Source organism: Strigops habroptila, chromosome 7 (genome assembly GCF_004027225.2).
Source record: "Strigops habroptila isolate Jane chromosome 7, bStrHab1.2.pri, whole genome shotgun sequence".
Classification (NCBI taxonomy): domain Eukaryota; kingdom Metazoa; phylum Chordata; class Aves; order Psittaciformes; family Psittacidae; genus Strigops; species Strigops habroptila.
In genome coordinates, this window is record NC_044283.2 from 56195419 (window position 1) to 56212879 (window position 17461).

Below are 17461 nucleotides of genomic sequence, written 5' to 3' on the forward strand. Positions count from 1 at the left end.
TTTAGGTTGGAAAGAATCTTAAGATCATCTAGTTCCAACCGCCCTGTCGTAGCAGGGACACCTCACACTAGACCAGACTGTTCAAAGTCCCATCCAGCCTGGCCCTGAACACTACCAGGGATGGGGCATTTACCACTTCTTTAGGCAACCTGTTTCAGTGCCCCACCACCCTCACTTTCTATGTAAATAGTCTACATATAAAGCAGATAAAGATATCAAAGAATGAAGGTGGTCTATGACACATTTCTCCAATTAGACACGGTATGTGTACTGAACTGGATAGGCTGACCTAATCCTATTGCTAACAGGCATACCTCTCAGTGCAGAGTAAACTGCTTTGAGGAAGAATTGAGGAACATACATTCAACATCTTGTGTTTAAAAAATTCCTGACATACTTGCATGTTGGAGGTCAAGCTTCTTGCTTAGCACATTTAGATGTTTACTATAGCTGCACAGACTAAAATATACAGAGCCCAAATTATTTAAAACACACACATTTCCACAACTGCCACACTGTGGCCAATCCTATATTATAGTTTGTAGAAACAGCTACAGCACTCAGCACTGTGGAGTTGGAGGTCTTTAACGCAAATGCTACAATCTGGCTTTGTTATCTGAGAAGACACTGAAGAAAGGGTATGAATTCCACTAAGGCAGTGCTACTCACACAAGCGTCCTGGGTTCAGCTGTAACAGTCATTTTTCTCCTTCCTAGCAGCTGGTGCAGTGCTGTGTTTTGGCTTTAGTCTGAGAACAACACTGACAACACACCGATGTTTTAGTTGTTGCTAAGGAATATTTTCCTTTACCCCAATCAAGGACTTGTCAGTCTCATGCTCTGCCAGTGAGGAGGGGCACAAGAAGCCAGGAGGAAGCAGAGACAGGACACCTGACCCAAACTAGCCAAAGGAGTATTCCATACCACAGCACATCATGCCCAGTGTATAAACTCAGGGAGGGAGACACCCGGAAGGCCCAAATTGCTGCTCAGGTCGGGCTGGGTATCGGTCGGCGGGTGGTGAGCTATTGTATTGTGCATCACTTGCGCTTATTGTCAGGTTTTTCCCCCCTTCCCTTTTTAGTTTTATATTCTCTCCCCTCGTTACTTCCCTTATCATTATTAGTGGTAGTAGCAGTAGTTTTGTATTATAGTTACTGGACTGGGCTTATCTCAACCCGTGGGGTTTACATTCTTCTGTTTCTCCTCCCCATCCCGCCCAGAGGAGGGGAGGGGAAAGGAGTGAGCGATCGGCTGCGTGGTTCTGAGTTACTGGCTGGGCTTAAACCACAAGAAGAAGTCTTGAGAAGTACAAACTAGGTGGAGAAATTGAACAACTTTCACAACAAGTTTTACTTCTCTTTTTCAGTTTTACCATTGACATTTAGGTTGAAATAATTCCTAGTTAAGAGAAATAGCAAGCGATGCAGTAATCACTGTAACGAAGACATGGGGAGAGTCTGGATCTTGCAGGACTAACGTACTCCTGGGAGACAGGTATGTTTACAGCCAAGGACAGCCTCTCAATGGCTTGAGGATCATTTCATTAAGTTGAATGTGTATGGCCTTTATAACTCTGATTAGCTGCAGGAGCTGTTGACTACTTCACTGTGGAAACAGAAAGCAATTACCTTTGATTTCAGAAGTCCTTTTCCTAAATTCAGGCTTTGGATCAACTTCACTTACCACAAGAACTTCAAATGTGTGTGAAGCAGCATGTTTTCTTACATCAGTCCCCCATCCCTTGCAGCAGAAAAAGTACAATGCCCACATCCCTCAGGTTAAATAGGAACTAGATCTCAGAGAAAGCACTTTAATTAGAGAGGTAAGAAAAAGCCCCTCTCCAGGCTTAGAAAATGCAACAGGGGTCTTTGGTCTGGAGCCCTCCTTCTAATAGCAATGATGTCCCAGAAACCTGGGAAAAATTATTAATAATTTCATGTCAGAAACCAAAAGTAAAATGTATAACCCGCCTCTATTTCCATGTGCAAGACTCTGAAAGGTGTTTAGATTTTTGGGGGTGATGGTGTGATTTTTTTGTTTGGGTTTTGGTTTTGCTTTTTCTTTGTTAGCTGTGACTAAGAGCTTCCTTTGAAAGGAAAAAAAATCTCCCACATAGTTGCTCAACTTCAGCAAACAGTGCTAAGAAAACCCCCATGTGAGTCAGAGGCTTTTGATAAAGGAGACAGCCATTCCAAATACACTTCAGTATTTTCGGAGCAGCGGGAGAGGCGCTTTGCCAAAACCTAACCTTCAGTTATCGTGCTTTTCATACTGGAATACGGAGTGGCTGTATAATAAAAGAATATACACTCATACAAGTTAGCAGCAAAAGGCTGAATGAAAACTCTGCTGCATAATACTGGGCTTCTCCCCTTGTACTGACAGGGCGTTCTATTCCTTCTGTTCAACTTTGCTTGCAGGGGTAGTCAATTCAACTCACCTCTTTCTCAGTTCTCCGGAAAGGGCTTTTTGTAGCCAGTTAAAAAGTAGAGGTACATTTATTGCTGAAGAAAACTACTTCTGTAGTGAAGCACCACAGCAAAGCAGACACTGTAGTTACTGCATTTGGAGTTGTCGTGTGCTGTCAATGTAATAAGCTATTTTTAAACTATTTTAGAACACAAAAGGAAAGAAAAAAAAAACAAACCTAAAATATACATGTCAGAATATGCTGGTAAAATTATCATCATCTGGTGTTATACAAGTAGATGATTTGTTTCAGGGCTGTAGCCTTCCACATACAGATTCTGGGATACCCTCCCTGGTCTTGCCTCAAAGCCACCCAAAACTGCCACAGAGCAGGAGGGAAAGTACTGCAACCCTTGTTTTACCCACAGAGCATGGAAGCAAATGAATCCAGAGTAACTTATCTATTGGTACAGAGCAGATCTACCCTGTCTGAGAACAGCATTTGAATCTCCCTAGTCCTAAGGAAGGATGTAACAGCATGGCTTCTTCTCTGACTACAGAAGAAAAGCCTTAACAGTTAGCTGGCTTCTTTTCTTCTTCAAATTACTATTTACAGCAGCCAGGATTTGCTGCGCTTCCTAGATCTCAAAGCACGTTTCTGACACGTTTTTCTGACAGAAAAGGGGGAAAACTACCTTTGTGAGCTCCTGGCTTTTCCCTGTTGAATCAGCAGTAATTTTTCTCCCACATTCCTTTTTTTCATCCACAGTGCTTTTCGTATTCCCATGAAGACCTGTCTCACCCGGGTCTCCTGGTTGTAGATGTAAAGACTGTGTCACAGAAGAATCAGTCTCTCTGAAATGCAAGAGCGAGAGAGGACTTAAGAACCTGAGGGAGTCACTTTTTGCTTTCTGGGCATCTTGTGAGGAAGCTGCACATGGGGAAAGCGGTGCTGCAACGAAGCAACATGCGTGCAGGCAGCTATCATATCTCCAAATCAGGCAGGTGGAATAATGAAATTAATGGCTTGTGGTGAGTAACTGTTGTCCTGCTGTACATGGGCACCTGCTGGTTAATCAGTGGCATTCCAAACTCATCATGTGCTGCAATAATAGAGTTAGCATTTCCTGTGGTCTGCAGAGGGTACCATGCAGGAGCCATATCACAGGAAGCTCAATGAGCCAGGTCGAGCCTCAGGCTGGAGCTGGTCTCTGCCAGCACTGTGTGTACACGCAGCCAGACTTTGTCTCTGCCTTTTGCCTGCAAGTTGAGTGCGACAGTAGTAACCACAGCCCCTACAGAGAAGACTCCAGCTTCTGGGTCCTTAGAAATACCTTCTCCTCCATGTCTGCCCATCGAGTCCTCTGGCTGAAGGGTGCATACCTACCCTCCTTGCTTTACTCTCTCACCAACTGCTTTGCCTTTTGTGCCTGGATCTCTTCACAGATGGCCTCATATGATTTATCTGAAGGATGCTCGCCCATCACCCAGACCCAGACATCGTTGTCAGCAGCAAGCTTCCATGTCACCGACTTCCCGTTGGCTGGAAAAAAAGTAGCTCTTTGGCAAACACTGTTTGCTTGGTGGCTCCATGCAGGGTCTGTATCCTGCCTGCTGTGCCCTCCTGGATGCTGCCAATGGCAGAGCCTCTCCAAAACCATCTGCAGTTGGGGAAAGCTGGCCTGGGCCACAGCACATGCTTCCCATTTTGTTTCACCATAATGAAGCCAGGTCAGTGAAGGAGTCAATTCTGAGTCTGGGGGCAGGGGAGAAGACTCCCCACTGTCCTGCCCAGACTGTGTGAGGGTGTCCTACCTGAAAACAGAGCATACAGGGAGTGCTGGGAGAAGAGTAATATCTTCCTTGGAGCCGGCATGCTGTGTAAATCCTGGAAAGGGGACTTCAGGTCTAAAGGCACAACGGGAACCCCCTTGCAGATCTGGTACCCCAGGACAGACGTTCAAGTCCGTGGTTACTTAATGGACAGATTCAGAGGCCTCATTTAGTGCAACACTTAATGAGATGCACCTCCTGGGGCCAAGTAAGTCCTATCTTTCCAGATAGAGTTGTTGAGCAATTTGGTCAAGGACAATGTGTCTGAGACAAGGAGCAAAATCATTGCATGCCTGGTCAAAACTACCCCATTGCAGTTGGGTTTAGTAACAGTTTGGAAATATGACTACTATGTGTCCCTGAGGGAAGACATTACTCTAAGGAAATTATCTCTTAATGTCTAGGGAGCAATTGACTTGGCCAGATCTGTGCCAGATGGGGAAGCAGCTGGCACGCAAAGACTTACCTTTTCTCAGCAGTGGTTTCTTTGCTGAAGCCTTGTCCATAACAGCTTCTCTTTCCTCCCACCGTCTGATCTGTTCCTGCCGCATCTTGAAGAAGAGGATCTGTTTCTGCTCCTCACTGAGTTCTGCCAGCAGGTCAGGATCAATGTACATTTCCGATAGTATCTGTTTCAGCATGGCTGCAGGTTTCAGTTACACACGTTTGAGGCAATGATCTCCAGGGATCAGCTTCTCTTCCTGGCTCCGACAAGAAAGAGTCCCTCCCCGCCTGAGCCTGGAGCAGGAATGCAGGCGTGCCAGAGTAATTATACTTCTGTCTTTTTTTTTAGCTCAGACTTCCTGCACAGACCAAAAAAGTAAATAAGTAGCTTAAAAATCTGCTGTCAAGATTCCTTGAAATGAGAGGTGAGCTCAGCTCCCACGCAGCCCCTGTCTGCTCTGCAGGGAGAGCTGGCCAGAGGGACAAGTCCTTGAATGGGGCGGTTGTTGATACTCTGATAAACCCAGCTGATAGTCTATCAAGAGAGAGAGAGCGCTGCCTGATACAGTCATCGGAGGTGCGGCTTGGCTGTGCCCAAGCAAACATTCCTGCTGGGCAAGGAATCAATGAACCTATGACTAGACGGCTCCTCCTCCTTCCAAAGAGGAAAACTTTGATGATCAAAAGCCCAGCCTGCCTTGTTTCACCAAAGAGAGAAGAGGAGGGCTTTCGGCTCTGCTTCTGAGGTGAGAGTGAGAATTTTGGGGTGCTCACATCCATCAAAGGCAGCCTCATGGCAAGTCAAGGGAGCACAAGCAGTGCAGCTGGTTTAAGAAAGACGACTTGGATGGTCAGCTGCTGAGGAACTGAGGCAGCTCCCGCTCTGACGTGTGTTGCTGATGCACCTCGCCCACACAGTAAGCCTGGCATGGGACATCCCTGTCTGACAGGAGGAAGCGGATGGGGAGAAGGAGCACCCCTGTTCCTGCCCAGGATGACAGGTCATGTCTGGTGCATGCCAGCAAGGTACCAACATCCACACAGCAATGCTTCGTGCCTGTGGATTTACGTTTACAACAGGAGTTTCACTGAAAAATTGAGAGCTCTCCTATCAGTTGAGCAGATGCCAAATGAGAAAATAAAAATGTGGACCTTTGAACCAGCTCTTTTCCTTATCTTATCTGAATAAAGTCAGGGAGATCAGAAGGTTGATTGGTAGCACTTTTGTGACACAGGGAGGCCAACAGCCATGTATGAAGTGCAGTGCCAGAGCAGGGTGGCTGGCTGGCCAGGGGTGGCAGGGGCTTTCTGCACAAGCTCTTGGTAAATATTGCCAGCAGGCTACAAAGAAAGCTAGTAGGATTACTCGTGTGCTTCTGCACAAGTCCTAGGAGTCTAAGGAACAAGTACACCAGGACATAGCAGGTAGGAGGAAGGGGGTTGGTGGGGCAGTTATGTGGAGGTACAAAGGGCACAGACATGCCAGAAGGACCTGTGCTGGGGTGAAGTGGCAATATGTATTAAATCCTGGAGTTAAATCAATTAACCATCTTACAGGAGAGGCTCTGGATCCCTAGGGACGCAACTGTTGGAAGAAGTGTTGGGAGCACCTTCACCTTCAGAGTACGATTGCTCGGCTTCTGCCAAATTAAATAACAGAAAGAGGTGGTAGAAGAGCCAGTGAGCGCAACACTCAAGCTTTCCAAGGAGCACACAAAGAGCACATTTAATTAATTAATTGAAATGGGGCAGCACAACAGCAACCTTCGTAAAGTCAATGTGGCAGGACAATATCTGCTGTGTTGGTCCACCTTCCCCCCATGCCAGGATCAGGCAGGCTGTCCCAGGCATCTCCCCACTTCTGAACATGGCTTGCTCTAAAACTGCTGGAGACAGAGCTGGCTGGAGCCCCGCTGTAGTGAAGTCCCTAGGCACTTTCAGCAGGGAGAGCTTGAAAGGAGCTTGGAGCAGCTGGAGGAGCTGTAGGCAGGGAGACAAGGAGCTCCTCAAGGACCCTCCAGGCATGGACAGGGCAGACTGTGGTCCCAACATAACATTAGCTGCAGCAGAGGCCAGGAGTCCCTGAGAAGGTGCAGTGACCAGGAGCTGGGTATGAACTTTCTCATTTCTCTTTCGTTTCTCTGGTTACTTTCTGTTTTCTCTACTAAAAATGTTAACTAAATTCCAGAAGCATGGAGCTGCTGTTCCAAATCTGTATTGCTTTTGTTTAAGCAAATGGCTTTCTTGATTGAAAAAAAGAAAAGGGTTTTTGGTGAGGTGGTCTCACCTGAGCAATGCTTTCTGGATTGTTCCAGCTCAGTAGCCAAAGGGCTTGGAGTCTCCTTGAGCCATGGCGGGTGGCAGCTGTAGAAAGGGAAGAGCTTTTGTGGAGAGGATGTTGGTGAGCAGTCCCTCATCCCTTGGGGTACCTGAACTGTCTGTTCACAGTATAACTGCAAAACTGGGCGATACTGCTGGAGGGTTGCTGTTTAAGTTTCACTGCCTCCCATTCCTGAGCACTACCTGGAAGAGAAGCTGTTTGCACAGATCAGGTGTCAGAAAAGCTCCTTTAAGCAGAAATGTGTCCCTTAAGCTTTTCGTTGTATGTTTTAAGATCACTTCAACACATACAGTATGATGGACACAAATTTGGGGGCTTATTTTAGGTAAACAGTTGTGTTCAGAAGGTCTTGATGTTGCTGTGGTTTTAGGGGACACGACAATCTCTTTGTCTGAGCCCAAGGTGGGTTTTGTTTGGAGAAACCACCAGGGTTGCATCCTTCCTGGTTATCTTAAGAGTAACTGAAGTGGATGGTAGCTCTGGCCATGGTCTGAGCTTGATGGTCTGACAGAGATACCTTCCATGGGCCAACAGAAATTAATCACAATACCTAAAACTGAAGGAGCTTTTAACAAAAGAGACTTGTAGCATACGGGGAGGTGAAATGGTTTTACTCCCTTCAGGTGAGAAGGTGTCATTTGTGGTTCGTGTGGGTTAAATCCCAAGTGGTTTTATTAAACAGAGGGCACTCACTGTCTTGCTTGGGAGGGGGGAGGCCAGCCAGCTGGTCAGGCTTTGTCTTCTGCCCCTGGACCAGAATTACTTTTTCCCCAGAAACTCTTCAGGACAGTCACAGTTCACTGGTTAGAGAGGTGCTTGGAAAAGAGGGTGGCCAAAAATCATCCTGTAAGGTTGTTCCTGCTACTGCTAAGGAGGGGCCATGGGTGGCTCTGGCTGGCAGGGGCAGCTGGAACTGGCCATAAGCACAGAATATGACCTCGAGTCCTACACCCTGCCTCTTCATACAGCAGTGAGCAGCTCAAATCCACCTCACCATCACGTCAGCCCTCCTCCTCACCCTGTGGCTGCACAGGAGGTATTGGACACGGCCTAGATTGGTTTATTTTACAGAGTTAAAATTTGCAGTGAGCAAACCAGTGGTGGTAAAGCAGTGTTTCTTTCCCCATCTGTAGGAAAATTCGGGTAGGAGTCTTGTTAAACTTTCCACTGCTTGTATTTTTTTCATGAGAGTGATCGATAGGAGCTGATTGTGTGGAGGAATAGGCAACAAGAGTAGCCAAAAATAGCAAAAAATTAAGTGGGGGGAGGTGGGAAGCTAAAACAGGGCTTTTGGAGCTCTACCGCTTGTATATGAGATACTTAACTTGAAAGCCATAAAGGTAAATGCAATTCAGAAAGCAAGGTCAGGCAGCATTTAAATCACCTGCTGGAGAGCAGCCTCTTTGTGCTCCTGTAAATGATCTACCATTAATGGGGGAAACATAAGTGCATGAATATGCATACAAATGCAATGGCTTTGAGAAGAGCTGGCATGAGTTCCTGCTCACATGTGCCACAGGTGGCACTTTGGCCACCAACAGGCTCATAAGGCACCCTCATCTGGCATCCTTCTCCTGCTCCTCACCATCAATGCTGCCAGCAGAGGGAAAGGTTCTCCAAGAAAACAGCAAACAAACGTACTTACATAGGCATTTGATATGATTCACACCAATAAATCAAACAGGAGGGTATAAAATGAAAAAGTGGACAAGCTGAATAGTGGTTCTTGTGCTGGTTTTCTGGGAGGTTCTTCAACCTACTGCACACATCTCTGCTGTAAATGTGGCAGTAACTTTAAAAATAACCCAAGAAAGTCAGAGGTGAGAAGACAAGAGAACACAAGAAAAGCTGCCTCAGGGTACAGCCTGATGAGCTAAGAGCATTTCCACTGTCATGAAGTAGCTTTTCCCATAAAAAGCAAATTAGACCAAGTTATTCAGAAAATGGTGGGACTACATTGCTTCAAATCAAGAGCGTCCTCTTAGAGCTGGTCTTCTGCTCAGCAACAAGTGGCTGCAGACGCACCATCAGGAATTATTTTCCCTGGCCAAGAGGATGGGCCACAAGAGTGCAATTGAGTTTCCTTTCCCTTGTCAAACTAAGCCCTGCAGCACCGAGGAGATATTGTGCTCAGGTTTTGCTGGATTTCTCCAATTCCAGCCACTCCAATGCCATCACCTCCCTGACAGAATTTAGGGAAGGGCTTTCTGATTCTTTGCAGAAGTTGTAGCAAAGCAGGATTACCAAGCCCACCTTAAATCTGCGTGGCCAAAGGTAATCCCTCCCCAAACATTGCTCTCAGTGCACAAGCCTTCATGGGTTAACCATCAGACATTGGTTCCTAAGATGCCCTTTTGTTAGAAAACATTTATGTGAGCAGCTGCGTCGGGAAGGTCACTACCAAAATATCCTTCTGGGCTTCAGACTTTTTACAGCCTTTGTTGGTTGGTGGTTTACTTGTTTTGTTGTTGGTTGGGGTTTTTTTAATCCTCATCCTGTTCTAAATAGGGGAGTGATTCATTCCTGTCCTTCTGTTTAATTTTGCTTCGGCCCACCATTTTCTGTTTCAGCTGGAAGGAAAACTCCTGGTTTGGTCATAACAGAAGGGAAACATGACTGTATAATGGCTCTCTGAAGATGGAACTAGACCTGCTTGTATCTTATTTAGCATAAATAGATTCTCTGTAAGGCTTGCATATAACACATGGAAGAACAAAGCCAGTGAAATCTCCACAGCATGAACCACCTTGAAATTGCCTGTAGCTGAACTGACTTGCCCTGTAGGTCCCGGATTTTGCTGGAGGGGGCAGCGGTTATCTTACAGCAGGCACAAGTGGATGGGGATGGCAGTAAGGAAAAATAATGTGGTACGGCAGTGGTTACTGAACACAGTTTGAGGCTGCATGGCTCTACTTTAAAGGAAAAGGTTTCTTCCCTGCTAGAACTAAATACAAATACTTCTTGATCTAGGCATAGTGAGAATCATCTTCCTATATCGGAAGTACTTAGGGAATTACCAACGGAAAGATCAGTGCGGTGGAAAGGGTTGGGGCTTCTATAGCTTAACACACAGGATCAACTACCCAAACAAACCTGGCCGCTCTAAGAAAGAAGTTTTTCTAACCATGAGACCTATTTAGTCTGTTTGCAGGTTTTGAACAACTTTGGGGGGAGTGGGGGAAACTTTGGTGTTTTGTGGTTTTCTTTAACGCAAACTACGACATTTATATTTCCTAATTGCACTGGATGGCTTTCCCAGGGGAAAGACTGTTCTTGCAAGTGGGAAGGAAGCTGTCAGGCACACAAAGCTGTCATTTACGTTTTCCACACAGTTACCCTGCTAAGCCCACGGTTGTTCTGCACTGACGCAGTTTTGCCACTGGGAGCCACAGGGCAGATGAGAAGCGCTGGGCCGGGGGCAGCTCTGAGCCTCTCAGAGGTCGCACTGGCGAGCACAGGGGCTGTGCTGGTGGGACCCGGGGCTGCCCCGGCTCTTCAGTGGGCACTGCCCTGGGTGGGAGGAGAAATGCACCTTGATAACTCTGACCCTGCCCCAAACCTGTTTTCAGAAATGATTTGCTGTTAATTCATTGATGGGGCATTGCCGAAATACTGCAGGGTAGAACACAAGTCTGTGTTCATATAAATTCTGTGAGAAGGAAAGACATTTAATTCTCGCCGATAACTATAAACTGCTTTTAAAGCTACATGCAGTTATTAAATTGTATGTGCTACTACGAGGAACAAATTATTTGCGTGAAGACAAGGCACCCAGAAGGCAGTGATCTGAGTCTGTCATTCTCCAGAGGACTCTTGGGGAAAAAAAAGGAATATTGGGAGAGAGAAAATGTGGTGAGAGGCAGGTAATGGGGCGGAGGGGGCTGTGTTAGATGATAGGGGTGGGACAGAAGCCGTTCTGGAGGAACAGAGAGGTGGAAATCCGTTTTCTCTTGCAAATGAAGTACGTTACACACCCGTTGACCTCCCCTCTCTGTTAGCCCATGTGTGACTCCTCTTGATGGAAACCAGCCGGTTCCTGCAGGGAGACAAGGGAGCCCGGTGGCAGGAGGGGTCACCGACAGCCCCGCCGGGTCCTCTCCTCCCCCAGGCAATACGGCTGGGAGCCAGGACCGGGAGCTGCTGGTGTGATGGAGCTGGGGCTGATCCCGTGGTGAAAATCGGCAGCCGCGCCGACACCCGGCACCTGCCTGCAGGAGGGCACGGGCCGGAGCTCCAGGCAGCACCGAACGGTGTCTCCGCTCCTGCACCGGAGCCAGCGAGCGGGGGAGAAGAGAGGAACCGCCCCGGGTTCCCGCACTTTTCCCCGGTTTTCCCCGTTTTCCCATCCCGGGACCTCGGGGCCGGACGGGACACGGCGTTGCCCGCGGTTCCCTCCCGCCGGCTGCGGCTGCCCCGTGCTGGGGCCGTGAGCGCCGCGGCCCGAGTTCCCCGGGGGAGCCCCGGGGACACGAGACACCCGAGCCCAGCGCGGCTGCAGCCGGTGCCCGGCGCAGCGGCACCCTCCTCCCGGCCCACTGCACGCCCGGCGGCCCCGGTGTCCGCCCGGGCCGGCGTGCCGCGCCTCTGGCGATGGCGCCGCCTGGCGCGGCGGGAGGGTAAAGCATCGTGGCCGCTGCTCCCCTCGGTCACTCCGCGGGGGTGCCCGACCCAACCCCCCCCCGCCCCGCCTCGGCTGTCGGCCCGTTAAACCCGCTACCGGCTCCTTCCTGCTTCGTGCCCCTTGGCCGAGCCGGCTTTTCTTACCCGCTGCCGCCTGGGGAGGAGCGGAGGTGCCCGGGCTCCCGGGGCAGGCACTGCCGGCGGCGGGGATGGGGCCCCGGTGTCAAAGCTGTCCTGGGGCACCGGCAACACCTCCGCGTGGGGAGGGGGCTGAGCCGGGTGGGGGTGAGGGTGCGGGGGCTCCAGCGCTAAGCCCCCTGTCCCATAAGTATCGAGCTGCTTCCCCTTAGGTGGTGAAGACCCATCTCGCAGTCCAGCTCCTCCCGACCTCCTTTCAGGACGAGGACCACAAGGTGATGCCATGGGTGCTGCCCACCTCTCTGTGCCTGAGTGGCAGGAAGGGGCACTGCTCTGCACCCATCCACATTCCCTCGGTTGTCATCTACATAGCCTGCAACCCCAAGGATGTCGTTGTCTCCTCCTACTACTTCTTCTGCCAGATGTCCAAGATGCTCCCTGACCCTGACATGCTGGGAGAGTTCCTGGAGACCTTCATGGCTGGCAAAGGTGGGGGCTGAACCCCAGGTTGACCACCCTGAAACGCTGGTGGGGAGGCCATCCCCCACCACCCTGCCTTGCAGCTAACCTCTTGGCCACTTCCCACAGTGGCCTATGGATCCTGGTGTGAGAGTGAGTGGGGATGGTGGGAAAAGAAGCAGAAGGAGCAGCTCTTCTCCCTCTTCTGTGAGGACATGAAGAAGATGAAGGTGGGATGGAGAGGAGAGCACCCCAGTTGCCCCTCCCCCCCCTCCAGCCTTTTTGGCAGCCTCCCCATGTCAGCTGCCCTGCAGGACCCATGATAGGAGGTGCAGATGATCCTGTGGTCCCAGGGCAAGGAGGTGGTGCAGAGGATGGTGGTGAGGATCCTCCACCACACGTCCTTTGGGGATACGAGGAAGAACCCTGCTGCCAACTGCGAGACCATGCCCACTGCCCTGAGGGACCACAGCCTCTCACCCTTCCTCTGGGAAGATGGGTTTTAGGCGGTGGTGAAGGGCTTGGGAGGGGTGTCCCTGAGCTGTATTGCAGTCCTCATCCACAGCTACAACTATTTCAGGGGTGTCAGGATTTGCCCCACTCACTTTCTTGCCTGCAGGATATCCAGAAACTGGAAGAACCACTTCACTGTGACACAGAATGGCCCAGCATTACTGGGAGCAATGGGAGGCTCTGATGTCCTCTTCCAGATGGAGGCATGGGGAGTTTATCCCTTTTCCGGGTGGGGGCTGCGCTTCTCCCCACTCCCCCAGCAGGGAGGGCAGATCCAGATGGAGCATCCCTCACCAGTTCACTTTTCCCATTGCAATAAATTGGGATAACTGGAGGGTGAGCCATTGCCAGAAGGGAAATGTGGTGGGGCTGAATGCCCAGAATCCCTGGATGCATTCCAGCAGCTGGGATTGAATCCCAGGCAGCAGCTCCCCCATGATTAGGGGGCAGGAGGGTGGGCACACGCAGTGGATTTTTAGCCAGTGGTCGCTCTTGCGTGCACAGGAGCTTTCATGCTCGGATGGGCTCGGTGTCCCCTTGGAGACGGAGGCCAGCCACAGAGCTGCTGTGCGGGAATCGCAGAGCGGGGACTGCGCAGCTGACATCTCACCATGTCTGTCCCAGCCGGCACTGGGGAGATTTCCCGGGGACAGCCCTGTCAGCCCTGCTCCCCCTTCCCATCTCCTTCAAACCCCCACGGAGCCCCCCAAGTGGGGCTTCCCCCTGCCGCCGTGCAATAGGGAGCTGGGGAAAAGAAAGCTGGGGGGAGGGAGCAGAAAGCAGCCTGAAACCGCGGCCAGCAAAGCCCCTGCGAGCTTTTCCACCATGGTGTGGGCAGCTGCCCACTGCCTTTGCTGACCTGAGCCCTCCAGGGCTGGCCGTGCCCCTCCACGCTCTCTGCACTGCCCGCCGCCCCCCCAAACCTGCGCGGGAGGCAGGTGCCACCTCCAGGGATGTTTCCCTTCCCGTGGCCGGGATGGCTGGGCTCAGCAGGGTCTTTGGGGACCCCGAGGGATGAGGTGGCCCCATCCTGCGATGCTCTTCGCTGCCAGCCAGCTCCCCACTGCATCCCTGTCCCCAGCAGGATGGCCAACCCAGACACCAACCTCCGGCGGCCCTGGAGCATGGTACATGACATCCCCATTGTGAGCGCCTTCACCCACAACTGGGACAAGGTTGACATCTTCCAGAGCCGCCCCGAGGACATTGTGGTGATCAGCTTCCCCAAATCCGGTGAGCATCCCTGGGCACCGGATGGGGGGATGCCACAGGCAATGCCAGGAGATGGTGCCCCTCTGGTGCTCAAGATGAGGCTCCAGCGGGAATGATGCCAGCCGGATGCCTGACCCCTCCTCATCAGGCACCACCTGGATCAGTGAGATTGTGGACATGATCCTGAAAGGCGGTGACCCCGAAAAGTGCAAGTGGGATGCCATCGGCAACCGGGTGCCTATGCTGGAGTTCTCTGCCCCTGGGAAGATGGTGGCAGGTAGTGGGGTGGCAGGGGGTGGCAGGGGATGCCGGATGTGGGGCAGGCTTGGTTGAAGGGGGGGCACCCTGCTGGTGATGGGAGCGCTCCTCGGGCAAACCTCCTTTGCAGGCACAGAGCAGCTGGAGACCATGGCATCCCCTCGCATTGCCAAGACCCACATCCCAGCTCATATCTTGCCCAAATCCTTCTGGGAAAACCACTGCAAGGTAACAGGCTGGAGGGGACACACCTGCAGGGACCAAGCAGAGATAAGGGGGGGATCTGCCCTGCCAGGACCTTGCAAGTTCCTGTGTGTCACCGAGCTCTCTGCAGATGATCTATGTGGCACGCAACGCCAAGGACGTGGCCGTCTCCTTCTACCACTTTGACCTGATGAACCAGCTGCATCCGCACCCTGGGACATGGGCCCAGTACCTGGAGGAGTTTATGGCCGGCAGAGGTGGGACAGGGCACCCCTGGGTGCATGCGGGGACCCTGCAGAGCACTGTCACCCACTGACACCCTCCTGGCTGCTCTCTCTATGCAGTGGCATACGGCTCCTGGTACAACCACGTCAAGGGCTACTGGGAGCGGAGGAAGGATCATCCCATCCTCTACCTCTTCTACGAGGACTTGAAGGAGGTGAGGCGCTGTGGCTGATGGTGTGAGGAGTCTGGGGGGTGGCAGAAGAGTTGAGCCTTGACCTGTTTCCCGCAGGATCTCCGCCGGGAGGTTGCCAAGGTGGCCCAGTTCCTGGGGCAGGAGCTGCCAGAGGCGGCCCTGGACACCATCACCCGACACACCTCCTTTGAGACCATGCGGGACAACCCCACCACCAACTATAGCATGGTGCCCCCCGACCTCATGGACCACGGCATCTCCCCCTTCATGTGCAAAGGTGAGTGGCCCCGGGGTCTTCCAGCACATTGTCCCCCCTGGCCTCCACTGAGCCCCATCTCACCTGCCCCAGGCACCACTGGAGACTGGAAGAACCACTTCACCGTGGCCCAGAACAAGCGCTTCGACCAGGACTATGCGCAGAAGATGTCGGACACCGACCTGAGCTTCCGCACCCAGATCTGAGACTCCCTGTTGTATGCCCTCCCTGTCCAACCCGCCATTCCAGGTCTCGGCATTCCCGTGGCTCTCCCGCCTCCCTGTGCCACAGGGAATTTTTCAGAAATAAAGTTTTATCTTTGAATCCTCCTCCCAAGTTTGCACCCTGTGAAAGCTGCTGCGTTGCTACAGAGCGCTGTGGAGCCTCATCCCACCCTGCATCACCCCAGCCCCATGTGGCCAGTGCAGGGCATGCTTAGGATGAGCCTGTGTGGCTCTTTCTTGAGGAATAAAAAAGCCAGTATGTGCTACAGAGCTGTTTCCAGCACACGATGAATGAAAGTTTTTGCAGCTCCCAGATGAGCACCTGTCGTGGTTTGCGCCCAGCCGGTAAGTCAGAACCACGCAGCTGCTCGCTCACTCCCCCCCTTCTTCCTCCCCCCGCTCCCAGAGGGATGGGGAGGAGAATCGGAAGAATGTAACTCCCACGGCTTGAGATAAGAGCAGTCCCGCAACTAAGGTATAATACAAAACCACTACTGCTACCACCAATGATAATAAGGGAAATAACAAGGGGAGAGGATACAATTGCTCACCACCCGCCGACCGATGCCCAGCCCGACCCGAGCAGTGATCTGGGCCTTCCGGGTAACTCCCCCCAGTTTATATACTGGGCATGACGGGCTGTGGTATGGAATACCCCTTTGGCCGGTTTGGGTCAGGTGTCCCATCTCTGCTTCCTCCCGGCTTCCCCTCCTCCCTGGCAGAGCATGAGACTGAGAAAGTCCTTGGTCGGAGTAAACATTACTGAGCAACAACTAAAAACATCGGTGTTATCAGCGTTGTTCCCAGGCTGAAAGTTAAAAAACACAGCACTGCACCAGCTACTAAGGAGAAAAATAACTGCTGTAGCTGAACCCAGGACAGCACCTCTCCCATGGCCAGCTCTCACATAGGGTCCCGCACCCACTACCTCCTACCTCAGAACCTCCTGTTGATGTCACACCTTGGGGGGGATGACAAGAGGACACAATGATGGCCATGCCCCCAACTCACTGCTGGGGCCGTGTGGAAGAAATGAGGTGAGCGGGATGGGGACAAGACCAGCCCCAGGGTGGCTGGGAGATGGGCACAGCCCGGGGAGCTGGGACCAATCCTTCCACCAGCAGCAACGGTGCTGGAGGCAAAAGGAGGATTTGCCAGTCACTTTTGTGCTGTTCTGCTCCCAGGGACCTGGAAGCTGGTACCCTCCTTTGAGACATTTATATGCACTAATGAGATCCCCTCTCAGTCTTCCTTTCTCTAGGCTGAACAGGCCCAGCTCCCACAGTCTGTCCTTATAAGAGAGGTAATGGCCAGAACCATGGCCGGAAGAACCACAACTTAGGGGCTCGTTGCGGCACTGCGGGACATGTTGTAGCAAGGGGGCTGGAACAGCACTGCTGGCGCTTTAAAATAGCTGGTTTCATGGTGCAATCATTTAAGAAAAGGTTGTTGGGTCCCGGTTCCTCAGATGCTGTCCCCTCCTACCCGTGTTCATCATCCTCTCTTGTTTGGCACACATGCAAGACAAACTTGTCTGCAAAGCGGATGAAATACTCATTGCTTGTAGGCAGGGAGCATCTCTGAAGGTGTGATTTGTGTCTCAGGAGTGGGTGCAACAGGCTGAACAATAGAGGTTAAAGAAAATGACTGGGAACCTGGCGGGCAGGCAAGGTGAGAGGGATGCAACCCAGTGCTGAAACAGGGGTTATCAGATGTGAAACAGCTCCACTGTGCTCCAGTGGGATGAGACTAACCATCAGGTGGGACCTATCTGGGAATACGGGCAGCAGAACTGAGTAAAATATCACCATTCAGTGAAATCCTTGGAGTTTGACCATTAGGTACCACAAACCCAGCAGAAATGGGGGGTGGGGGTGTTGAAGCAGAGATAGGTCTTACCTACCTGGAGGTGTGGGGAGAAAACAAAATGAGAAGACACAAGACTGTGATTCCTCTTTGAGGAATTTATTACTTTAAGTCATAATAAATAGTTGCAAGTGGTTTCTGGTTCTCTCTCAGATGCTGGGAGCTTCTCTGTGTTGTAGGATGTGGTTTGTGCATCACTTGGTTGCGGTGATTTGTTACAGAACAATGCAGCAGGTTCTGAACCTTCTCACCTTGCAGTCTAAG

General features: G+C 51.3%; 2 protein-coding genes and 1 long non-coding RNA gene across 7 annotated transcripts in view; 1 reads left to right on the plus strand and 2 right to left on the minus strand.

The window, feature by feature from the left end:
• Positions 1 to 6137, minus strand: part of SH2D4A (SH2 domain containing 4A) — a 53464-nt gene extending 47327 nt beyond the window's left edge. Inside the window, exon 1 of the mRNA XM_030492967.1 lies at positions 4711 to 6137. Within this exon, the coding sequence (XP_030348827.1) occupies positions 4711 to 4885 (175 nt within the window). The 5' untranslated portion in view covers positions 4886 to 6137. The remainder of the gene's footprint in view (positions 1 to 4710) is intronic.
• LOC115610889 lies at positions 570 to 4699 on the minus strand. Of its 3 annotated transcripts, none has more exons than XR_003992377.1 (3): positions 3795 to 4697; positions 3107 to 3266; positions 570 to 2583 (listed from the first exon to the last, which is right to left on the minus strand). It is a non-coding gene; the product is annotated as an uncharacterized LOC115610889 (long non-coding RNA). The 3 variants fall into 3 exon arrangements; XR_003992376.1 differs by having other exon boundaries at positions 3799 to 4696; XR_003992375.1 differs by having other exon boundaries at positions 570 to 2610; positions 3107 to 4699.
• A 6238-nt stretch (positions 6138 to 12375) lies between the features above and the next one.
• Positions 12376 to 15611, plus strand: LOC115610885 (sulfotransferase family cytosolic 1B member 1-like). 3 transcript variants are annotated; one of them, XM_030492972.1, is made up of 8 exons: positions 12376 to 12476; positions 13844 to 13992; positions 14120 to 14248; positions 14360 to 14457; positions 14564 to 14690; positions 14778 to 14872; positions 14948 to 15128; positions 15201 to 15611. In XM_030492972.1, exons 2-8 carry the CDS (start codon positions 13845 to 13847, stop codon positions 15311 to 15313), a joined length of 891 nt encoding a protein of 296 aa, XP_030348832.1. In that variant the 5' UTR covers positions 12376 to 12476; position 13844; the 3' UTR covers positions 15314 to 15611. The 3 variants fall into 3 exon arrangements, with proteins under 3 accessions (XP_030348832.1, XP_030348830.1, XP_030348829.1); XM_030492969.1 differs by lacking the exon at positions 12376 to 12476 and having other exon boundaries at positions 13332 to 13992; XM_030492970.1 differs by lacking the exons at positions 12376 to 12476; positions 14120 to 14248 and having other exon boundaries at positions 13328 to 13992.
• The last annotated feature ends 1850 nt before the right edge of the window (positions 15612 to 17461 follow it).

Coding starts and splice junctions, on each gene's coding strand:
- LOC115610885 (XM_030492969.1), top strand. CDS start 13,713: ATGTTTCCCTTCCCGTGGCCGGGATGGCTGGGCTCAGCAGGGTCTTTG. Junction 13,993..14,119: donor GATCAGCTTCCCCAAATCCG/GTGAGCATCCCT, acceptor CCTCCTCATCAG/GCACCACCTGGATCAGTGAG. Junction 15,129..15,200: donor CTCCCCCTTCATGTGCAAAG/GTGAGTGGCCCC, acceptor CACCTGCCCCAG/GCACCACTGGAGACTGGAAG.